Raw genomic sequence first — 19,588 nt, forward strand, 5'->3', positions numbered from 1 at the left:
AAAGAGGAGAAAGCGTTGTGTTTTTTTTTTTTTTTTTAATTATCTCACCCCCAAATGAGCAGAGGAACCATTTTATAGTCATCTGCTAACAAATGAAGACTGGCTGTGTTACTGAACGCCTCCAGAGGAGGGCAATGAAGTGGGTAAGGCAGGCAGGTCCTGTGAGGAGAGGCTGAGGGCACCTGGGATGTCTCGTCTGAAGAAAAGGAGGCTGAGAGGTGACCTCGTGTCTCTCTGCAAATTCCTGAGGAGGGGAAACGGAGCAGGAGGTGCCGGTCTCTTCCCCCTGGTCAGCAGTGATAGAGCACAAGGGAACAGCACAAAGCTGCCCCAGGGGAGGCTCGGAGTGGGCATTAGGAAAAATTTCTTCACTGTGAAGGTGGCCAAACACTGGAACAGGCTGCCTGGCGAGGTGTTTGATGGCCTATGGCTGTCAGTGTTCAAGAAGGACTTGGATAACGTCCTCCTCAATACACTTTAACTGCTGTTCAGCCCTGAGGTGGTCAGGCAGTTGGACCCTACCTTTTAGGTCCCTTCCGAGTGACCCAACTCTTCTAATTCTCACCTGTTGGAGTCAGGAGCCCCCAGTAAGAGGAAGATTTCGATCAGGAGAGGGTGCTGCCTCTCAGAGCCTGGCTGTGCACAGCACTCTGCTCCCCGTGGACGTTGGGGCAGCCTAGTTCTGTCACCTGACCATCCCCAGCAGAAACCAGCAATATTTGGAGAGGGGAAGACATGAAGAGCGAAAGAGCTGCCTTCTAGCTAGCGTTCACACAGCAACAACTCCGCACGTCAAACTTTATATGCTTTATTATTAGAGAAAATACATATTTGCAGCAAAGTAGTCATAAAAAAAGCACCTCCTGACACAAGGAATTGGACACACAGACATTACACACATCCATGGGGACTTCCAGCCCCGATTGCTACTGCATCTCTTCCTCCTTCTGGGCTCTGTATTCCTTCATGCTCTTCTGTGAACAAGAACAAAGGATAAAGGTTAACAGCACGCATCTGAGCAATTCACACACCTCTGCCCCCACCCCACTCTGTGCTGTGACTTCTCTGCCCAGCCTCTGGGAAGGCTGCGGGACCCAAAATGCTCTGACAGAGCTCCAGGTACTTTCAGAAGCGACTGAGCCCTGCCCCTGTGCCCAGCTGCAGAAGCGCACCCTACAGAGAAGCTGTGCAGACGCTGGCATCATCCTGCTGGAGACCCTGAGGCTGCCCCTTTCCTTGGAGCAGACAATCCAGCACGCTGGGTCTCCTCACCAGCCCACAGCTCCACCTCTCAGCCTCTCTCGTGCTAAAACACATGCGGCAGAGGCAGCACTCAGAGCTGTGCAGCCCACAGACTTGGAAACCCACAGCCAAACCAAGGTCAGGCAGAAAATGTCTGCAAAAAATACATTTTTTTGTGTGTGTCAAAAGTGCCTACGACACAGTTCTCAGCCCCCTCCTTTCCCCTGTGAGACCAAGAGGCAGAAAACGCTCCCCAGCTCTTCAGGCAACAATCTCACCTCAAAGGTGTTGAGCACATGCTGGCAAACTCCCATCAGGTCAGTCAGCCCCTTCCGGAACGGCTCAACAGCAGGGAGGGACCCTTGAGGAAAGGAGATGCATTAGTGAAAGGGGGGGGTGGCTGAGGACCTCTCCCTCATCACTGCAAGGCAGTGCAGCTCTCAGAGTCCCTGTGACGGGGAGAGGCTCTCACACAGCACCCAGAAACGTGCCCGCACCCTCCTGCCTCGCAGCCCAGCCCAGCAGCCTGAGACCTGACCTCAGAGGGGTGGTCTGGGCCGTGCAGGAGCAGCAGACACTTACACTTCAGTCAGTCCCATGAGGAAGAGGTGGTTTTGGTGAGGCTAGACTAAGCAGGAATTATTTTTTAAGAAATTAAAGAGTCAGCAAGCGCAGACTGACTGCTTTGCTTCCAGGAACTGGCTTCTACGGATCTGATGCTCAAGGGAACAGCCCCGTGGGGAAGGAATGAAACAACAGCACCCCTCCAGGCAGGGGGCACAGGTGCTGGGTTGGGGTGCTGGGAGCAATGAGTGAGTGCCAGAGGCTCAGAGCTGTCAGTGCTACCTACTACCAGGGGACAAAGTCCTCTTTGAGAGGCAAGCCAGTGGGACAGCACAGACAGGGGAAGCTTTTGAAGAGAGCCTCGTCCCATAGCTGGCAGGGAGAGGGAGGAAGGAGCTATCCTGCTGCAGCCAGGTATGTCAGCCCCATTTCCAAACCCCACGCTGATTTACAGATGATCAGCCCTGCCAGGGAGCAGCAGATCTGTTTCATCCTTTTGTTGCCGTTCAGGGCCTGCTGCCAGCCAACCCAGACACCTGGGCCACGGGTTCCTCAGGCCTGGCAGGATGCTGCAGATGGCTAGCAGAGAAACGAGAGGAAAGAGCTGTTCTTTGTTAGAACAACCCAGGGCTGAAACCTGACCTGATCAGGGGGGATTTCCCCCAGAAGAAGCCCAGACACAAAGGGAACCTGGTGTCTGTACCTCTGGTCTGGATGCGGAAGTTGATCTTGCTTTCTGAGGGGTGGGTGATGCAGTAGCCACAGAACTGCACGTCGGGGCTGCAGGAGGAGAGAGAAGCGAGCGGTGAGGGCCAGGCCTGCCCACAGCACAGCTCGGGGAAGTCAGAAGCTTGGGCCAGCCAGACCCGCTGGGGTTCGTGGAGTTGACAGAACCGGGGTCTCACAGGAGGGGTACACTGAAGGGGAGCAGCCTGCGTGACTTTATTCGTGTTCTCCACCTCGCTGCAGCTTTGCAAAGGAAAAATACGCCCAGGCACCAGCCTCGCACCACCAGTCCAGTGGCGGGCCAGAGGGGTTAAAACACCTCTGACATATCAGACATTAAACTTCTCCCACAGCTAACCACGGAGGAGCAGAGAGGGGCAGCCGTTACCCAAGGGGCAGCGAGCTGGGGGCCATAAACAAGGCAGCGCCACCCCCAGAGCCCCCTCAGCGCCCCCCCAGCGCCCCCCACTCACTTCTTCATCACCATGTACCGCAGGGAGTTGCCCAGCGTGTGGTCCTCGTCGTGCAGCACGAAGGTGACGCAGCTCCCGTCCGTCCCATCCGCCTGCACCTGCCGCAAACGAGGAAAAAAAAAAAAAGGGATTTGAGGCCCGGAGGGGGAGAGGGGGGGGTTCCGCGAAGCCCCCGCCGTGCCGCCCCTCACCATCTCCAGCGCCGCCTTCCTCTCGCCCTCCTCCGCCATGCTGCGCCGCCGGACTACAACTCCCAGCATGCCCCGCGCTGGGCTAGGGGGAGCCTTCCGGGATGCTCCCCATGGTGGGACTACAACTCCCAGCGTGCCCCGCGCGGAAGGAGGGCTTAGCGGGGACGACACCGCCCGCGGAACTACAACTCCCAGCGGGCACCGCGCCGCAGGCCGGAAGCGCGTTGTGGCGGGGCGGAGGAGCCGGGCGGGCGGTGAGCGGCGGGGCCGTGAGGGGCCGGGGGGGGCTCCCGTGCCGTGAGGGGGGTTATTTTTGCTTTTTTTGAGGAAAATTCATGCGCTCCCTGCCTGGCAGGCGCTGCCTCACGGGGCTGGAGGGGCCTGGAGCGGCTGCGCGGCTGCTGCTCGCGCCTGTGGTGATAACCGCAGTTACCGAGGGTTTAATCGCTGCCCGCCCGCTCAGCTCTGTGGTGGTTTTTTTGTTGTTTTCCCCCCGGCTCCTTCAGGCGGAGGCAGCGGCTCCTGCAGGACGCCCCCAGGCAGCTTCCAGCCCCCGTTGGCCCCGTCCGCAGGTGGGTGGCTCCGGCCCCGCGTTGCAGGCCTGTGGTGGTGCGGCCTGAGGGGCTGAGGGGGGCCCTGGGGGGCTGAGGGGAGCTCCCTGAGGCAGCAAAATGTTTTGGGACCTGCCACTGCTGTGCCTGCTGTCACACAGGCAGCGTGTGGCTGATGCAGCAGGTCAAGGCTGGCTCAAAGTGATGGATGCGCCAGCTTGGCCCACCTGAGGTGGGATTTTGGGGAGCTCCGGGCTGGGGGCAGCCCCTCGGGGGGCAGCTCTCTGTGCCCAGGCGGCCCTAAAGCCCTCTGGGCGAGCTGCGAGCCAACAGGCAGGGAGGAAATGCTGTGGTCAGGCGTGTGAGAGGCTGGCAAATGGCTGGGCGCTCTGCTCTGCTCGTCATATGATGTGCTGCCTGCCCGCTGAGCTCGAGGGAGCCATGTGAGGAAGGACGGGGCGCTTTGGAAGCGGGTTTTGAGGCTGCTGTAAAGCACCTGGAGTGGTGGGGTGGGGGCAGTGCTGAAATGTGAACGCTGGGAGGGTCCCTGCCTCAAATGGGGCTCTGACGTGAGTGCTTGAGGTAAGCTCTTAGGCTCCAGTGAGCGGCTGCTCGGATGCGTTTGGTTTGATGGGATTCTTTTCCTCCCTAAGCCTGTCAGTCGCTTTCTGAGCCCGTGGGAACCGTTCTGCTCCTCGGTGTGGTGTGGGAATGAGCTCTGGAGGATGTGCTGTGGGAACAGCCGCTTCCTTCTGTGGGACCTGTCCTTGAACTTCTCAGTTTTGTGTTAGAAACAGCGAGCAATCACAGCTTTCTTCTCCGTGTGTATATTCCGTGCCCGCAGTGATCTCCAGGTGGGCGCTGACATGGATTGGCCTTAATAAGCGCCGGCTGTGCCTGCCTGCAGAGATCCTCCTAGATCCGGGACGCGAAGCCGTGGGGCTCGCTCGCTGTGTTGCTGACAGACTCTCTGCTAGAGGGCAGCTGTGAGCCTGCAAGTCCTGGGCTGGGGGAGGAAACCCAAACCTGGCTGGTTTTTACCGCTCTCTGCTGCCACTTTTAACCGTGCTGGAGTTCCAGCCCGGAGGGGAGAGGGAGCAGGCAGGGGAACGCCTCTGAATCTTCAGTAGTGAGAGGGGACTGCTGGTGTGGGCACTCTTCCCTAACTGTGTGTGCCAGCTGAGTGTCAGTGCAGTTGTTTAAGTCCCTGAGCTGTGTCCAGATGAGGATGGAGAGGGGAAACAAGCAACGTGTGGCACAGGGAGGGCAAGGGGAGCTGTCCTCTGGTGAAGAGCAGCAGGTAAACGCAGCGCGCTGCCTGTGCTCCGAAAATAGGCCTTGCTCTGAGGCGGGGTAAGTGAGAGGCCGGCCATGCAAAGCAGCACAAGTGGCTCCCCTGAATCCCTGGTGGAGATGCGTGGGGCTGAGAGGTGCCAGGTGTAAGCCGGGGGAAGTGAAAGCAGCAGCTCTGCCTGAGGAGGGGCTGCAGCCCAGCGCTTCCTTCCCCCCGCAGTTGTTGGTGTGCTTTTGTGGTACCAGGCAGGAGCAGCAGAGAGCAGCTTCTGTCTGCACGGTGCGGGGCTTTCTGGGTGTCCTCCCTCCCCCCCTGCTGACACCGAGCTCTGGCAGTTTTTCTAGAGTGTGCTGTGCTGGAGCTGCGTGGTCTGAGGGCTTCTGCTGCTCCAGATCCCCCTTGGCTTGGTCTCTTCTCAACCTAATCCTCTGCCTTCTGCTCCCTTAGGCGGTGCTGGCCCTGAGTTTCTTGGTGCTCCCAGCTGGTTACAGATTGGGGATTAACCATGGGGTGTCTCCTCTGGATTAATCCACACCTTTGTGCTTTTCCCCTCTGATCTGGAGCTCTCACACCCGCAGGAGGTTACCTGCTGCTGGCCGAGCCTGAATCCCTACAGCTCTGGCTGACAGAAAGCAGAGCCGTGAGCCCTGGTGCACTGCTTGGTTGTCTCTTAACTTCATGGTCTTGCTTGTGGTTGGTTTTTCTACCTGTGGTCTTTGGATCCTGAAGCTGAACCTGTTGTACTTACTCCTGGAGAAGTCTCCAAGCTTTTGTGTTGCGCTGCAGGAGGCGTGCAGACATCCCAGAACACAGAGACGGCGCAGTGCAAGGCAGGCAGAGTCAAGTGCAAAGTGAAAAAATGAGATTGCATTGATTTATTGCTTTATTTTGGTAAGGTCTAAAGTCTTTCCGAAGCAGAAAAGAGGCTGACGGAGGTACTGAATCGGGCATCAGTCACAGCTGTGGTCTGATGTGGTTTCATAAACACTCTTCTAGAGGTCGTGGTAGCATTGGTGGTGTTGTGAACAGAACGTAAAAGGGGGAATGAGAGAGGTTTTCTGCTAACAATATCCCGTTGGAGCACTGACCACGCTCCCTCCCGTCATGCTGAGGGCTGGGAGGATGTTGTGAAGGTTGCAGTGTGTTGTCTGCCAAATAACAAGCCAAATTCTCCTGTTTTTATTTCCAGATAGCGTGAAGTCATGGCTATCCTGTTCGCTGTTGTGGCGAGGGGCACAACCATCCTTGCCAAGCATGCCTGGTGCGGAGGAAACTTCCTGGAGGTGACAGAGCAGATCCTGGCAAAGATACCTTCCGAAAACAACAAGCTGACCTATTCGCACGGGAAGTGAGTCGTGTTTCTCTTCTGGGTGTTGGAGAGCCTGGCTGATGTGCGGGAGGATAGCAATACATGGAGGCAGCGAAACTGAGTTCTTAGCAACGTGTCTGGATGCGTTACGTTAGTCTTTCCTCTGGGTTTGCAGAGTAACCAGGATTTGAGCTTAGCTTAAGAAATGAGTCCCAGGGCAGCTGGTGTGAAATGAAGTTTCCTGTCCTTACACAGCTTCCACAGCGAACGGGAGGGTGCTCAGCTGTGGGTGTGTGTTTAGCTTGTTGTGTCTGCTGGCTTTTCCAGTGCTTTAGGCAAAACCATCGCTCATCTCAGAGCAGTTGTGCATCCTGGTTGCTTTAAGGTAAGTCCCCCAGGTTGTTTCTCTGAAAGGCAACCTGAGCTACCACGAGTCCAGTGTCTGGGACAGGCGTTTAACTCAGGCTGGTGTTGATGGAACATGTTAGATTCAAACCCTCCTGGCACTCTGCTGATTTATTGCACGTGAGAAGTAAATAAGTTAATGTGCTGATGGGCACACTAAAGAAAAGGGCGGAGAAAACAGATCCAGCAGCACTGGATGCTATGTCAGCTGTCTTTTGAGTTAGCATTGTGGTTGGATTCTCAGTATTGTCCAAGCTGTTTTCTTAAAGCTGTTTTGGCTGCCTGAGGATTCAAAAGATAAGAATTTGGGCAATCTTCCTTCGCCTTTCTCTGCCTTGGGACCGCTAAGAGTCCCCGTGGAGGAGCTTTCTGAGGAGGCTGCCTGTTCTGTGGTCTAAAGTACTTTGGATGCTGAATCATTTTCTACTGTAATTTTCAGGGAATGGTCATTTCCTTTTGTGTTACCTTCGCCTTGAGTGCTGCTCAGCCAACTACAAAACTGAGCTTTAGGAGCGCCACGGTGTGTTCTTAGAGCTGAAAGCTGGAATTGTGGTGTAGAGGTTGATTCTCTGTGCTGGCAGCACTGAGAGGCAGTTAACTGATGCATCTATACTTGCAAAGCATGCTGTGAAGTGTATAATCTTTGTGCTCACTTCTGAAGGTTTCCTTAATGAGGCTCCAACAAAAGTTGCAGAAGATCAGAGCAGCTCGCAGTGTGGTTGTTCTGCTTTGCATTGTGCTGTTAAAAAATCAGCTGGGGCTCGTCTGCAGCTCTGGGTGCTGAGCTTAGCATCAGTGTCTCCTCTGCTGACGTTCAGTCTCTTCTGACAGGTCTTCTACAGCGTCGCTTTTCCTGTGCTCTGGAAGAACGCCCTCCTAGGTCAGAACCTGCCAACCCTGCCTCCCCGCTGGCAGAGGGGAAGGAAGAGTGCCTAGCCATGTCTTTGGGCACAGCATTCACTAATATCTTCCACGTGCATGCTTTGGAGCTGGCGCTTTCTTCCTATTGTCAAAAAGCAAGGATTTTGGTTTGTAGAGGTGCAGAATAGGCACTCTTTCTTTTTTTCTTTGCCTGATCACAACACCTGGACAGATCATTACAGCTTTAATGAAGCTGAGTGTGCTCAAGGAGTTGTTGTTCTTCCTGTCTGCAGGATTTCAGAGATCTGCCTTGTCAGGGCCCCAGCCAATAGGCTAGAGAATTGTACCATTGCCTGTCCTGGGTGATTGTTTTGCAACAGGAGAATCTTTTTCTTTTGCAACAGGAAAAAAATAGGCTTATATTCCATTTCGTGAGGGTTGTTGCCATTGGTTGTTGGTTTTTAGAAGAACTTCTGGGTCTTTCATGTAATCTCCAAGGAAAATCAGCCTTCTAGCATCAGGAGTTCTGGGTGGTGTTCTGTCTCTGCTGTTAAGATTCTTCTACAAGTGACTGGGGAGTCCGTAAGGCAGTGCCAGGTGAGCTTTACCTCTCCCTTCAGAACAGAGGGGCAATACCTGTAGGTATGGAGGAATTTTTTTATTTTTTTTTTTTTTAAGAGAAGTCAGCTTAAGGACAGCAAACTATTCCTACAGCATGCTCCTGGGGCTTATTTCAGTGTCCAGTTATTCATATAATATAAACCCTGAGTTTTAAAGCTACAGAGCTGCATCCTTAAAGCTGTACAATGCAACTGCTCTGCAGCAGTTTTTTGCAGCATTAACTCCCCTGTATTGTAGAGGCTTTGTGAAAGGGTTCTGCAGTGGGTGGTGAAGGGACAGTGTCAGGAAAACAACAGCTAAAGCCGGTGAGTTGGCAGCCAATGAGCTGCTCTGAGCAGTTCTGGTTTGCATTTTGTTGTGTATGAACTTTGCTTGTTTTTTCTTCTTGTCATGTGCCTCGAAACAACAGCCTGGTTTTACTTGGAGAAGAAGATCCTGCTTTCAACCATGGGTTGTTTGTTTTGCATTTACCTAACGTCTGGTTGCACCACACCTCCCAAGGCATTAACGCAGCCACGTGCTTCAAGCCAGTTTGCCCTGATCACTGCTCTGTCAAATTCTTTTTCTTCTGTGGCTGCTTTTGTTTTGTAGTCTTTGCAATAAAACCTTGAGGCGGTGCCAGGTGGTCATACAAACACGGCTAAAGCAGCAATTCACTCTAGTAATGAGGTTCGTTAAAGTATTAGCTGGCATGTCACCCCAATCAACTCATCTCTCAAGCTAACTATGCGTGGATGCTTGGATACCCTGACGAGGGTTAGACAGGAATCTTACCGCTGGGTATCCCATCGAGGTTTTGTTTTTCACAAGTAGCTGGAAGAACATGGAAGTGAACTTGTTCAGCAGCTGAATGTCCCACAGTTACTGCAAAGCACAGGATGCTAACAAGTGCATGATGTCAGGGATCCCTTAATGTGTAAGTGGTCTCTCAGTGGAGCCTATAGGAATGGAGATGCTTAGGATCTGAACAAAGGTGGCTGGGGTATGTTGGCATCTGTGCCTTTTCCTGTACTGTAACTGGAATTTGCCCTTTTACAGCCCTTGAAGGCCCTGCAGACACTGGCATCTTCCAGAAGATTAGTCTTGTGGCAGCTTCAGATGACTTGTTTGGTTTTTTTTTCCTCTTTGCAGTTATCTGTTTCACTACATCTGCCAAGACAGGATCATATACCTCTGCATCACGGATGATGTAAGTATTTTGGGTACAGCTATTGCGTATACAGGCTTTTCACGAGATTTAGCTTTTCCTGTTTGTCTGTCAAAGAAAAATCAATAATGGGTGCTAATTTGAGATGCCTTTTTTCCACTGGAGCTTTTAACTGATAGGAATGAAAACGCAGCTCTGATGGCTTAGCCTTAAACTCAAATTCACTGAATAGTTAGCCTGAAGTTAAGTTCTTGTTTTTCCTGGTTTCTCTCTCAGCAGCCCCAGTGCGTAGAATCTAGATGCAGAGATTGGTTTTTAATGGTCATTGTACTCCAGTTCTAGAAATGCTAAAGCAAAAACTTCTCCCTCATTAGAAAAAGATACCAGGCACAGAATGGGAACTACGTATATTTAAGTAATGTCTGCTTCCAGCTGATGTCCAGGAAGGTGCCTGGGATTTGGCTGCTATTAAAACCCCAGGATAACCAGTCAGATCCTGCAGTGTCGTGCATGGCGTGCCTGCTAGGAACTGATAACTGTGGTGTCTTTGGCTTCATGCCCCGTACCCTTCATTATCTAACTGACTGGCTGTGGTTTGCTCTTTCCCTTTTAGGACTTCGAACGTTCCAGAGCCTTCAACTTCCTGAATGAAATCAAGAAGAGATTTCAGACCACGTATGGCTCAAGAGCACAGACAGCCCTTCCCTATGCAATGAACAGCGAGTTCTCAAGTGTCTTAGCTGCGCAGCTGGTGAGATCTGTTGCTACAGGGGATATTGCTCTGACAAATTAAACTTCTCCCCAGAAGGTCTTCCTGTATTTGTTCAATTGTAACCGAAGTGCCACGTTGAGACTGTAAAGCCAGGGGAATTGGCTGTTTTCCCTGTGCTCTCCCTACAGCTGGGTTGCTTTACTGCTTCAGTGATTATTGTCCCCAATCCCCTTTTTTTTTTTTAGTGATGCATTCACTGTTTGCACCGTATAGGTGCACTTTAGATCTTAAAGATAACATTTGAAATCTCAGATTTGAAATCTCAGGGCATCGCTGCAGCACAGATGCAGTGAGGAAAGCCGCTGTCTGAAAGGGAGCTGCCAGCAGCATAGTGCATCTTCTTGCCCAGTTCTTAAGAAGTCGTCAGGTTTCAGAAGAGTTTATTCTAGCTACCCTGTGCCTGATTTTGGAATCCTGAAGGGACAGGTTGATCTGGTCTGGAGTCCCTCTCCAGCTGGGAGCGCAGAGGAATTGCGTGCTTATTTCACTCGCCACAAGATCCTGGTACAGCCCTGGAGCTACATTCCCACTTTCAGAGAAGTGCTTTGCTCGCTGCTGATTTGAGGTGTGGCAAAGCCCACAGCTGCCAGATGAGGTTTCAAATACCGGTATTGATTTGTGTTTTATTCACAGCAGTGTATGGGTATAGCTTCTGAAGTATTTAAGTGCACAGCACAGTGTTTGCATTTTCCTTCAGCTTCTGTAGAATGAGATGAGCTGCATTTCAAAGACAGCACTGACTTTATGGGTAACCTGAGTCTGCAGACAACATCCTGCCCTTCTTCAGTGGGGTTTTTTGTGTTGGAAACACAGAAAGCAGTTGCTCTAGGAAAGAGAAAGGATGCTCTTAAAATACAAGGTTTCTGGTAGTGGCAATGTTGTGGTTCCTGCTTATCCCTGCTGTTTGGTTTGCAGTGGTAAAGTTCAAGCACCTGCAAAGAAAAGAGTCCTGTGGAAATGTACAGGCTTGGTCGTGGTTGCTCGATGTAATGTCAAATTAGAGGAATGAAGTCAGATAGGAATAGAGACGGAATAAATAACTGCCCTGTGACTCATGATCAATAATGTTATTAGTGCACAAAGCCTCAGGCTACATGGCCTGCAAGAAAAGTGTTTTTAATCTTGTTTAAAGTTCAAGTCACACTTCTAAGAGTTCTTAATTGACTACAGACAATTTCATAAGTTGAGCAATGCTATTTTTTTGAGACCTGTCTGAAATTAAAAGGAGGATGTTCTTGGAATATTGGCTTTCAGAGCCAGTACTCAGGCTGTATCTGGGGCAGCTACAGCTGGCACTGTACACAAGGTGTAGGAGGCTCCTCGTTTGCTTTGCTGTGACTGGTGAGCATGTTAGTGTTGCTGCTGCTGTCCTCAAAGCTTGTTTGTTTTTTTTTCCTGTTGATTTGCTAAAAATGCCAAATTTCATGATATTCCAGGTGCAAAAGGAAAAGTGCTTTGCTGCTGGTCTGGGAGCATAGCTTGAGTAAGTGCAAAAACCAAACTTAATAATGCCCTCCAGCAGGAATAGTTGCATTTTGGGATGCAGAGTGTAGCTGTTTTTTTGACGTGGGGGACCCTGAAGGAAGGATTTGTGCTCACACTGTTACTACCTGAAGCTTGTACTGGAGCCTGTGAAAAGAGTCGTTTTTGTTGGTACCTTCAATGACAAGCAGAGGTGATTCAGAGCATGTAGAAGTGCACGTAGTTTATTGCACAAACTGTTCTTTGGCTTACGCAGCAGACAGAAAGCAGTGAATAACAAAGCCAGTGTGGCTTCAGAAGAGCCCAAGGAGTTGTGCATAATAAATTAGATTCAGTCCTATCACAGATAGGAAGTTCATTTTTTCCCTTGCCACCAAGCCTTGATGTGTGGAGTCTGAAACTGAAACTCCTCAAAGTGATGACTTGTCGAAATGTGATTCTGGGCTGCAGTAAGCCTAATGAATTGCCTTATCAGAAGAGCCATGGTGGTATTACTCCTCTAAAAATCCCAGCTTTTCCATCTCTTTAAAGCACGGAGTAGAGCTGCTTTCCTCAGGTTTTGCATATTGATGAATTCAAGCATCGACTGATAAAGGTTAAGCAGTAACAGAGAGCTGTTCCCTCAGGTGGCTCTAAAACTTGCTAAGATTAGAGCCCCTAACGATCAAAGGCCTCATAGTGCAGGAGCAGGGCTGTATTGAGGTGGTTACAGAAGTAACTTGAGGATGCTGAGTGTGGAGGAAGAGACCATGTGGCAGTTCAGAGATCACACTACTACTCAAGTACTGTTGCTGTTGATTATGGCATGAGCATATGGACGGCGTTAGAAACTGTTGCTTCTTCCCATGTGGTCAGAAATGGATGCAAATTGAGTGCTTAGGGGGGAGAAAACTGGGGGTTAAGAGGCCACACAGGCTGTCATGAAGTACAGCAGACATAATGTCCTGGTCTCTGCTGTCAGCAAGAGTGGTCTCTTATTAAGAGGTGCTTTGTGAAGGCCTTCAGATATGAGTGCAGTGGCTGCAAGTGTAGAGCAAGCTGAAGGTTTATCCGTGAATTTTTTGAGAGAGACCTGTTCCCCTGGGTGAAGGAGACTTAGGGAGCAGGGCAGTGGAGCTGTAGCCAGTGTTACTGGACTGCAGAGGACCTGTGAGGACAGCAGACTTAAAGTCAATCCAGGAATAGCAGAACGTAGTTATCTGATACTGACTTCACCTCAACTCCCCTCCTCTGCTTCTGCAAACATCGTGAGACTCCTTTTACGCTGGGGATGTTGGCTGGTGCTTCTTCCCCCTAGCAACCCACCAAAGAACCCACCAAAGGTTCACTGGTGACCTGCTTACATCTTTGGAGGGCAGCTTGTACCGGCCATCCCAAACACTGTGTGGTGTTTGCAGTTCACAGGCCCCCTCTTCTTCTTTGTCAGAGCTCCTGCTTGGTGCTCACCTACAGAGAGACGCATTCTGCCTCGCGTGTGAAGTTGCAGGGCTCTCCTGATACGTTTCACAGAGAATTATAGAAGATCGTGACAAGTTCTGAAGTATTACAAAGGCAACAAAATGGTGTGTGGGAGTGGGAACAGTGTCCTAATTTTCCTCGCTGCAAACTGATTAAACCTTCAGAAGAGGCTGTTACTTTTTGGGTACTCTGGAAGTTGCAGGCACTTGTCTGCTGCCTTCCCTTTTTGTTTGAAGTGCTGTGTGTGCGATGCTTGCTGTCACCGACTATTCATTTTTTACAGAAATACCACTCGGAGAGCAAGGGCACTGACCAGGTGGCGGAGACGCAAGCCCAAGTTGATGAACTGAAAGGAATCATGGTTCGAAACATAGGTACCCGGCTGCTTTTTGTGCCTTCCCTGCAGGGAGAGTTGCTGCGAGCAGAGCTGGTGGTGGGCTGTCCTCTCCTGACAGAATAAACTGGGGAAGCTCGGAGTTTGTGAGCTGTGAACTGTGTTGGATTTGGTACAGGGGGGCTCACGGGGGCAAGGAGCACTGCTTGATGGCACTGCAGAGCTCGCGATGGGGTGCAGCGTGCTCTGGACTTGGTCTCTTTGTCACTGTGGCCTTCCTGCAGCTGCTGTGAGGAAAATGTTCTCAGCATTTTGTCCCATTAAGACTTTGGACTGGATTTGGACAACTCTGACCACTTAAAATAGAGGAGTAGATCTGGGACTGACCCAAATTGAGTGGGCTTAGTCCCAAAGCATGTGAGACTGTTCCTTAAGTACCATTGCCTGGCAATCTGGAAGTGTTGAGGACCACTTCTTGTCTCAGACACCACTGCCAAGAGCTCCTGGCTTGCACTTGAGCTTTGGGTATTACAATCACAGTGCAAAAAGCTTCTACCTACCAATTTTTCTTTCTTTCTTCAGACCTCGTGGCACAAAGAGGAGAGAAGCTGGAGTTGCTGATTGATAAAACCGAGAACCTCGTGGATTCGGTAAGGCTGGGGAAGAGCTTTAGAAATGGGGAAATTGGGGCCCTGCATCCGTTGTGTTCATTGAAGAGCAGCAACTAGAGCTGCTTTTAAACAGACCCTGAAGCATCAAGATGCAAAGGCTCCCTGTGTCAGAAACGAGTCCTGTCTCATTTCCACCCTTCTTATAGCTGTTTTACCTGCTGCATACCAGCCTTCCAGCTCCTTAACAGAATAAAGGAGTAAAGTAAGTGAGAAATGACTAAGGAAGCAAATTTAATGCAATTACAAAGCATATGCTACCCAGTAAAATGGCCTAGGCTCTGGAAACCTTTCTCCCTTTTCCCTAGGAATCCCTAGACCTGACTCAGCATCTTCCTCTGCAGCGTCCAGGAGAGTCCAGTGGGTCCTGTATGGGGCCTGAGGAGATGCAAACGTCTCAGAGCTGGCAAAAAAAGAGTAATGCTTTAAGAGAGAGACACTAGAGAAGCTCGTGGTTACCCAGTTGGGAATACTGTCCTCCAGCACTGGGTGTTTAAACCTCACCACTTTCTCAGATAGTGACAGGAAGCGTCGGTATCCAGCAATCCTAGAAACACCTAAAAACTTCACAGCTGGGGAAGAGAAGTGTTCCCAAAGTTGAGGTGGGGGCTGAGCCTGGAAATCAGCTTTAAATCAAAATTACAGTTAGGGATGCAGTTCCGCTCGGTGTTACCTTATCTGAAAACGCTGAGGAGTGCTTTGTGGGGAAAACTTGGAAATAACCAGCAGAGTGTGCTGCTGAGCTGGCTCAGTGCAGGTTCTGCAGCCTTTCTCTGTGCAGGCATCTTGCACGCATGTGAAAAACGTTACGCTAACGCAGCCTGGTGGGTGTTCAAGGTCATCTAGCAACCACTGCCTGTCTTGAACAGGAGAATTGCGGGATATTGGGCAGACTCAGAGCAGGACAAGCATACTGGAGGAAAGCTCTAGCATTAAAGGGCTTGTTGACCAGCCTGAGTAGATCGGCTGTTGAGTGTAGGAAATATCATGAAGTCCTTAAACATTTTGGAGCACTTCAGTTCTCCAAAGTTTTCAAGTGGAATGAGAATCCAACCAGATGTAATCCAAGGTAAACTAGTCCTTGTGGACAGCCTACGGACCTGGTGATGTTCTGTGTGCGTAATTCTCCCAAGCTGAGTGTGGGAGGGCACAAACTCAAGCTGGTTCTGGACTTACTGTTACGCTTTTTTGTTTGTTTGTTTGTTTTTTGATGTCACCCCTACAGTAGCATGGGAGAGAATTTTTGTCTTGATGCCTGTTTGGCTTTGCAGTATTGTAACTGTAGGAATTAAATGACTGGAGGAGATAACTGTAGTGCTCTGGGTTGTTAGGGAGGTAGGATGGTATGGGTGCATGCATCTTCATCTAGCTGCCTGGGATGCAGCTTTCTTTACAGTAGGTTCAGGAATGAAATAGCTGCTTTACTTTCTCTTGCAGTCGGTCACTTTCAAAACTACCAGCAGGAACCTTGCTAGAGCCATGTGCATGAAGAACCTCAAGCTCACCATTATCATCATCATTGTATCAATTGTAAGTACAGAGCTCTTAAGTCAGGTTTAACTACTGGAAAATGCCACCAGCACGTAGCTGTTGCATGAATGCATGCATGCTTGGAGTGGTCTTCACTCTAAAACAAGTGTTACGGTGGTTGTATGGGAGGTGTGGAGAGAGGAGCATTGTGCCAGGCAGCTTTTCTTGTCGAGGCAATAGGAAAAGCTTTCTATATAACTTTGTCTAGCTTGTAAGAACCTGAGACATTAAGCTCATGGCTCCTCCACCTCTATTGGCTTTTTAGGCCTTATTTCTGTTGGTATTTAGTTAATTAACTCAGGACGGTGCACCTCCAGCCTGCAATAAATGCAAATGGTGCTAATGATGCTGAAGTGTAACTTCAGGTTAGATACATGAAGTACTTTGTCAGCACTGAACCCTTTGCTGGAGGACATTTCTCATCCTGTGTTATTGCGTGGATGTGGAGGAGGAGGTCTCGGTGCAAAATTGTGTAGGGCATCTGACAAGTTATTTCAGGGTGTTGGTAACCTGGGGTTTCTAAACTTGTTTTGATTGCCAGGCCAAGTCAGCAGTTGGCTGAAGGACAGAAATTTGATTCTCTACTGAACTTTACTGTTTTCTTTCCCCAGGTTATCATCTATATCATTGTATCGGCTGCCTGTGGTAAGCTTGCATAGCCAACCTGTGTGCAGAAGTAACCAGGAACGGTTGGTGCTGGTCAGTTGGAGATGAGAATCACAGGAGTGTGAAGAAGCGACCTACAGAATAACTCTTAATCTTTCACTACTGACACCTTCTCATTCTTCATCCCTCCAGGACTTCAGACTTCTTTGCCTTACCACCCCAAACAGGCCCAGCTGGTCGCTGCTTCTGTGCAGCTGTAACCTCAAGAATGGGCTGTTTTAAATTACTTGAAAGGATTTTTGTTCTGTTTTTCTGTCCCATCTACAGCCTTCTCAGCTGGGTAGGCAGTACAGCCAGCTCAGGAGGGCACGCGCATGCTTGCCCATGTGCCCCTGCAGCTTTGCACTTCCACGTGAGTGTGCAAGTAGAGAACTACGGTTTAGCATCCTACCCACAAGGATGGCACTGGAGGGTAGTTCAGGGTGGGCTGAGCCAAACTAACAGGAGAGACACGAGATGGATGTGTGCATTTCCCACAAAGGGTGGAGATCCAGGTGCCCCTCCCTGCACATTTGGCCTCTTGCAGTGTTCCAGCATATGGCGGTTGCAAGTGCAATATTGGTAGGAAGAAAATGGCTTTGGGGCTGGGCTTTATGCACTGTAAGATGTAGGTGCTGCTTCTGTATGAAATCTCCCTTTTTCCTGGTGGTCTTTCTGCAGTTGGTAGGAGAGGGTGTTAGGTCACCTCGGCACTTTGAAATGGCCTCCTCTTCATCAACATTTCTTCCTCGCCCTTTAATTTGTGGCTAAATCAATCCAGTAAAGGAGAGTGTTCCATATAGTTAAGGTTGCAATAATGCATATGCTTTGTCACCTATTATTTCTCTTGTTCTTTTGAGGTTGGACTAAAATGAATATTAACATTCTCACTTGCTAAGGTGAAGTTGGGGGGCCAGTCAAGGCCAGACTATCAATCTGGCTTAAGGTGTCAGGTATTAGCTGCTTGTGCTTCTACTCAGAAGGTTTGTGCTAAAAACTGAAGACAGAGAAGGAACAGAAGGCTGGAGCTGAATGGATGGTTACTTTCTCTATGGTCTGAAGCAGAAAAGCTCTTTCAGAGGATGTAGTAACAGGTATTCCTGTGTGCAAAAAAATAATATATATATATATATACCCAAATCTCCAAGGCTAATAACCAAATGTAGGATCAGATACCCTGGTAATGTGCTGCTATCAAGAGTATAGGGACTGCTCTGCCTAGCGTTGGAAGCTGTGATCACTATTTTTGTCCCATCTGGATATCTGAATTACCAGGCCACGAGCCCCAGACAGCCCCAGGATGGGGGCTGTGCAACAAGCAGGCGGGGCAGTGTGGTGGCTGGGAGTCCTGGCTGACTGGAAAAGAAGCTGTTGTTGCCTGGGGGGCGAGGAGCATGGGGCTTCCATCTCATATCTTAAAGGATTATTTCCAAGAGAAGACATGGGAACACCTGAAATCTCACAAAAGCATCAAGTGGTGTAATGAGGAAGCTGCACTGCTTTGGCACAGGGAAGTGACTTCTAAGGGTGGGTGTAGCTGTGGGAAAGGGAGGCTCAATTTGGTGACTGAACTCTGACACTTGGTGCCATGGGTTCCCTGAGCCCTGCAACGTGGGCTTGCCACAGGCAGGACAGTGATGTTAAATGGCTGCTCCTTCACATGCTTTGCTTGGTGTATGGTACATTGACCTTGGAGCTTTCCAGCAGGTGCCAGGTAAAAAGTCTTCCTGTAAGCTTGCATGGTTTTGACTAATTTTGCTGATGGTAATCAGATCTTGGATATCCAGAAGGTGTCAGTGGTTCTGATCAGTACTGTGGTCACTGGCCTTGGTTTCTATTTTGTGTTACGCCACTGTAAAGCAGAGAAAGACTTCCTCTTACCTGGAAGTGGATGTGGAAGAGAGCCCTTCTTCCCCTCCTTAGTATCCGTACAGCCTCCCCCCGGCTCAATGTACAATTGTGCATGTTTTAGGGATTGTTGATGTTACTGTGTTAATTTCTATGATTTGTTGTCTTATGTACAAACACTTTTTAATGAAGACTTCCTTTTCTTTTAAAGGATGCACTGAGATATTAGTGTAAAAACAAAGTTAACCTGATTTAAATAAAATTACTGTACAGAAAGCAGGTTTCCTTAGTTTTGTGAAAGGCTGCCTGATGCTAGATGTAGACCGTTGATTGGAGCTTCTCTGTGAAAACAGTGTGTCTGTGGGGACGTGGGTCTCCCTGTGTAACACTGCAGCTCCAAGCCTGGTGTCACCCTCTGTGGCTGCTTGACAAATCACACGTAGAAATCCTGCTGTGAAACAGTTCCCACGAAGCCCGTGTGTAATTTCTCAGCTTTGGGAGGATTCTGACTTAGCTTTGATGCAGGTGTTAGAGCCCGTCATGACTTGACAGTGGCTTTCTTTCTGATGATGGAAAGAATCTGCTTCTGCCTGGTTTTAACTTAGAGCATCTGTGAGTCCCTGGGACAGAGGGATGCTGAGAGATACAGGACAGGATGCCTGCTTGCTCAGGGCACTTGTGGGGGTGGAGGGAATATAAAAAGAAGTGATGATACAGGCAGTGGTGCTGTCACTTGGAAGCTAAATAAAAATTTGTGTGAAAACATGTTTTAAGGCAATTGTCAGCAACATGAGATAAAACCCCTGTGTTAGGCAAAATCCCTAATAATGGATATATTTCCTCTCTCAGTCTTAGCCAGGAAGAACCCATCTTTTCTGGAAGAATTTATCGTACTGTGCTGGACTGGTTTACTGCAGCAGCAGCTGGTGCCTAAGCTCCCTGCCTTGCACTTGAGTCTCCATGTTTAAAAAAAAAAAAGGCAATAAAGCTTGGTAGCCTTTCATCTACCTCAGGAATGTTAAGTGGCTGGAGTAGTGTTAGGTGCTGGAATCAGACTCATGCATCGGTATGAGGGGGTTGGATTTCCTCTTAAACTTGCAGAAACTGTTCAAGTTCAGTTGATTGTTATCTTGGTGTGAGGTAAAGAAAACTTGCATCCTAACCATGGCTGCTAGGGCTTAGAGATGATACAGAATAGCAGACTCTGAATGAAGATCACCTGCTCTAAGCCTGGCTGGGAAAATGAAAGGATTTATCTTGAATTAACATCTCTTTAGTCTGGTAGTTCTTATAGAGCTGGGTTTTGTGCTTCATGCTCTTGATCTGGACCATATGGCCTTCCTCTGAGGAGGGATAGCCATCTTCAAGTGCTTGTTGGTATCAGGTGTATATTGAAAATGCCCATGAACTCAAGCAGAAGCTAACCTCAGAATATGGGCCGGGTCTGATTAACCTTTTGGCTTGTTT

General features: G+C 49.6%; 2 protein-coding genes and 1 long non-coding RNA gene across 6 annotated transcripts; 2 read left to right on the plus strand and 1 right to left on the minus strand.

Annotated features, from left to right (window-relative positions):
* Positions 1-792: 792 nt before the first annotated feature.
* On the minus strand, positions 793-3,296 carry LOC311444101 (DNA-directed RNA polymerases I and III subunit RPAC2-like). The gene is made up of 5 exons (XM_084534967.1): positions 3,197-3,296; positions 3,006-3,103; positions 2,510-2,586; positions 1,521-1,603; positions 793-974 (listed from the first exon to the last, which is right to left on the minus strand). The coding sequence occupies exons 1-5, from the start codon at positions 3,263-3,265 to the stop codon at positions 927-929; spliced, it is 375 nt and encodes a 124-aa protein (XP_084391093.1). The 5' UTR covers positions 3,266-3,296; the 3' UTR covers positions 793-926.
* A 50-nt stretch (positions 3,297-3,346) lies between these two features.
* Positions 3,347-18,397, plus strand: VAMP7 (vesicle associated membrane protein 7). 4 transcript variants are annotated; one of them, XM_084534963.1, is made up of 9 exons: positions 3,406-3,450; positions 3,703-3,768; positions 6,231-6,389; positions 9,369-9,426; positions 9,998-10,135; positions 13,380-13,470; positions 14,013-14,080; positions 15,536-15,628; positions 16,240-18,397. In XM_084534963.1, the coding sequence occupies exons 3-9, from the start codon at positions 6,244-6,246 to the stop codon at positions 16,285-16,287; spliced, it is 642 nt and encodes a 213-aa protein (XP_084391089.1). In that variant the 5' UTR covers positions 3,406-3,450; positions 3,703-3,768; positions 6,231-6,243; the 3' UTR covers positions 16,288-18,397. The 4 variants fall into 4 exon arrangements, with proteins under 4 accessions (XP_084391090.1, XP_084391089.1, XP_084391092.1 ...); XM_084534964.1 differs by lacking the exon at positions 3,703-3,768 and having other exon boundaries at positions 3,347-3,450; XM_084534966.1 differs by lacking the exons at positions 3,406-3,450; positions 3,703-3,768 and adding an exon at positions 4,198-4,329.
* On the plus strand, positions 6,399-8,856 carry LOC311444106. The gene is made up of 2 exons (XR_014697655.1): positions 6,399-7,793; positions 8,021-8,856. It is a non-coding gene; the product is annotated as an uncharacterized lncRNA (long non-coding RNA).
* Positions 18,398-19,588: the final 1,191 nt, after the last annotated feature.

Source organism: Aythya ferina (genome assembly GCF_964211825.1).
Source record: "Aythya ferina genome assembly, chromosome: 13".
Lineage (NCBI taxonomy): Eukaryota > Metazoa > Chordata > Aves > Anseriformes > Anatidae > Aythya > Aythya ferina.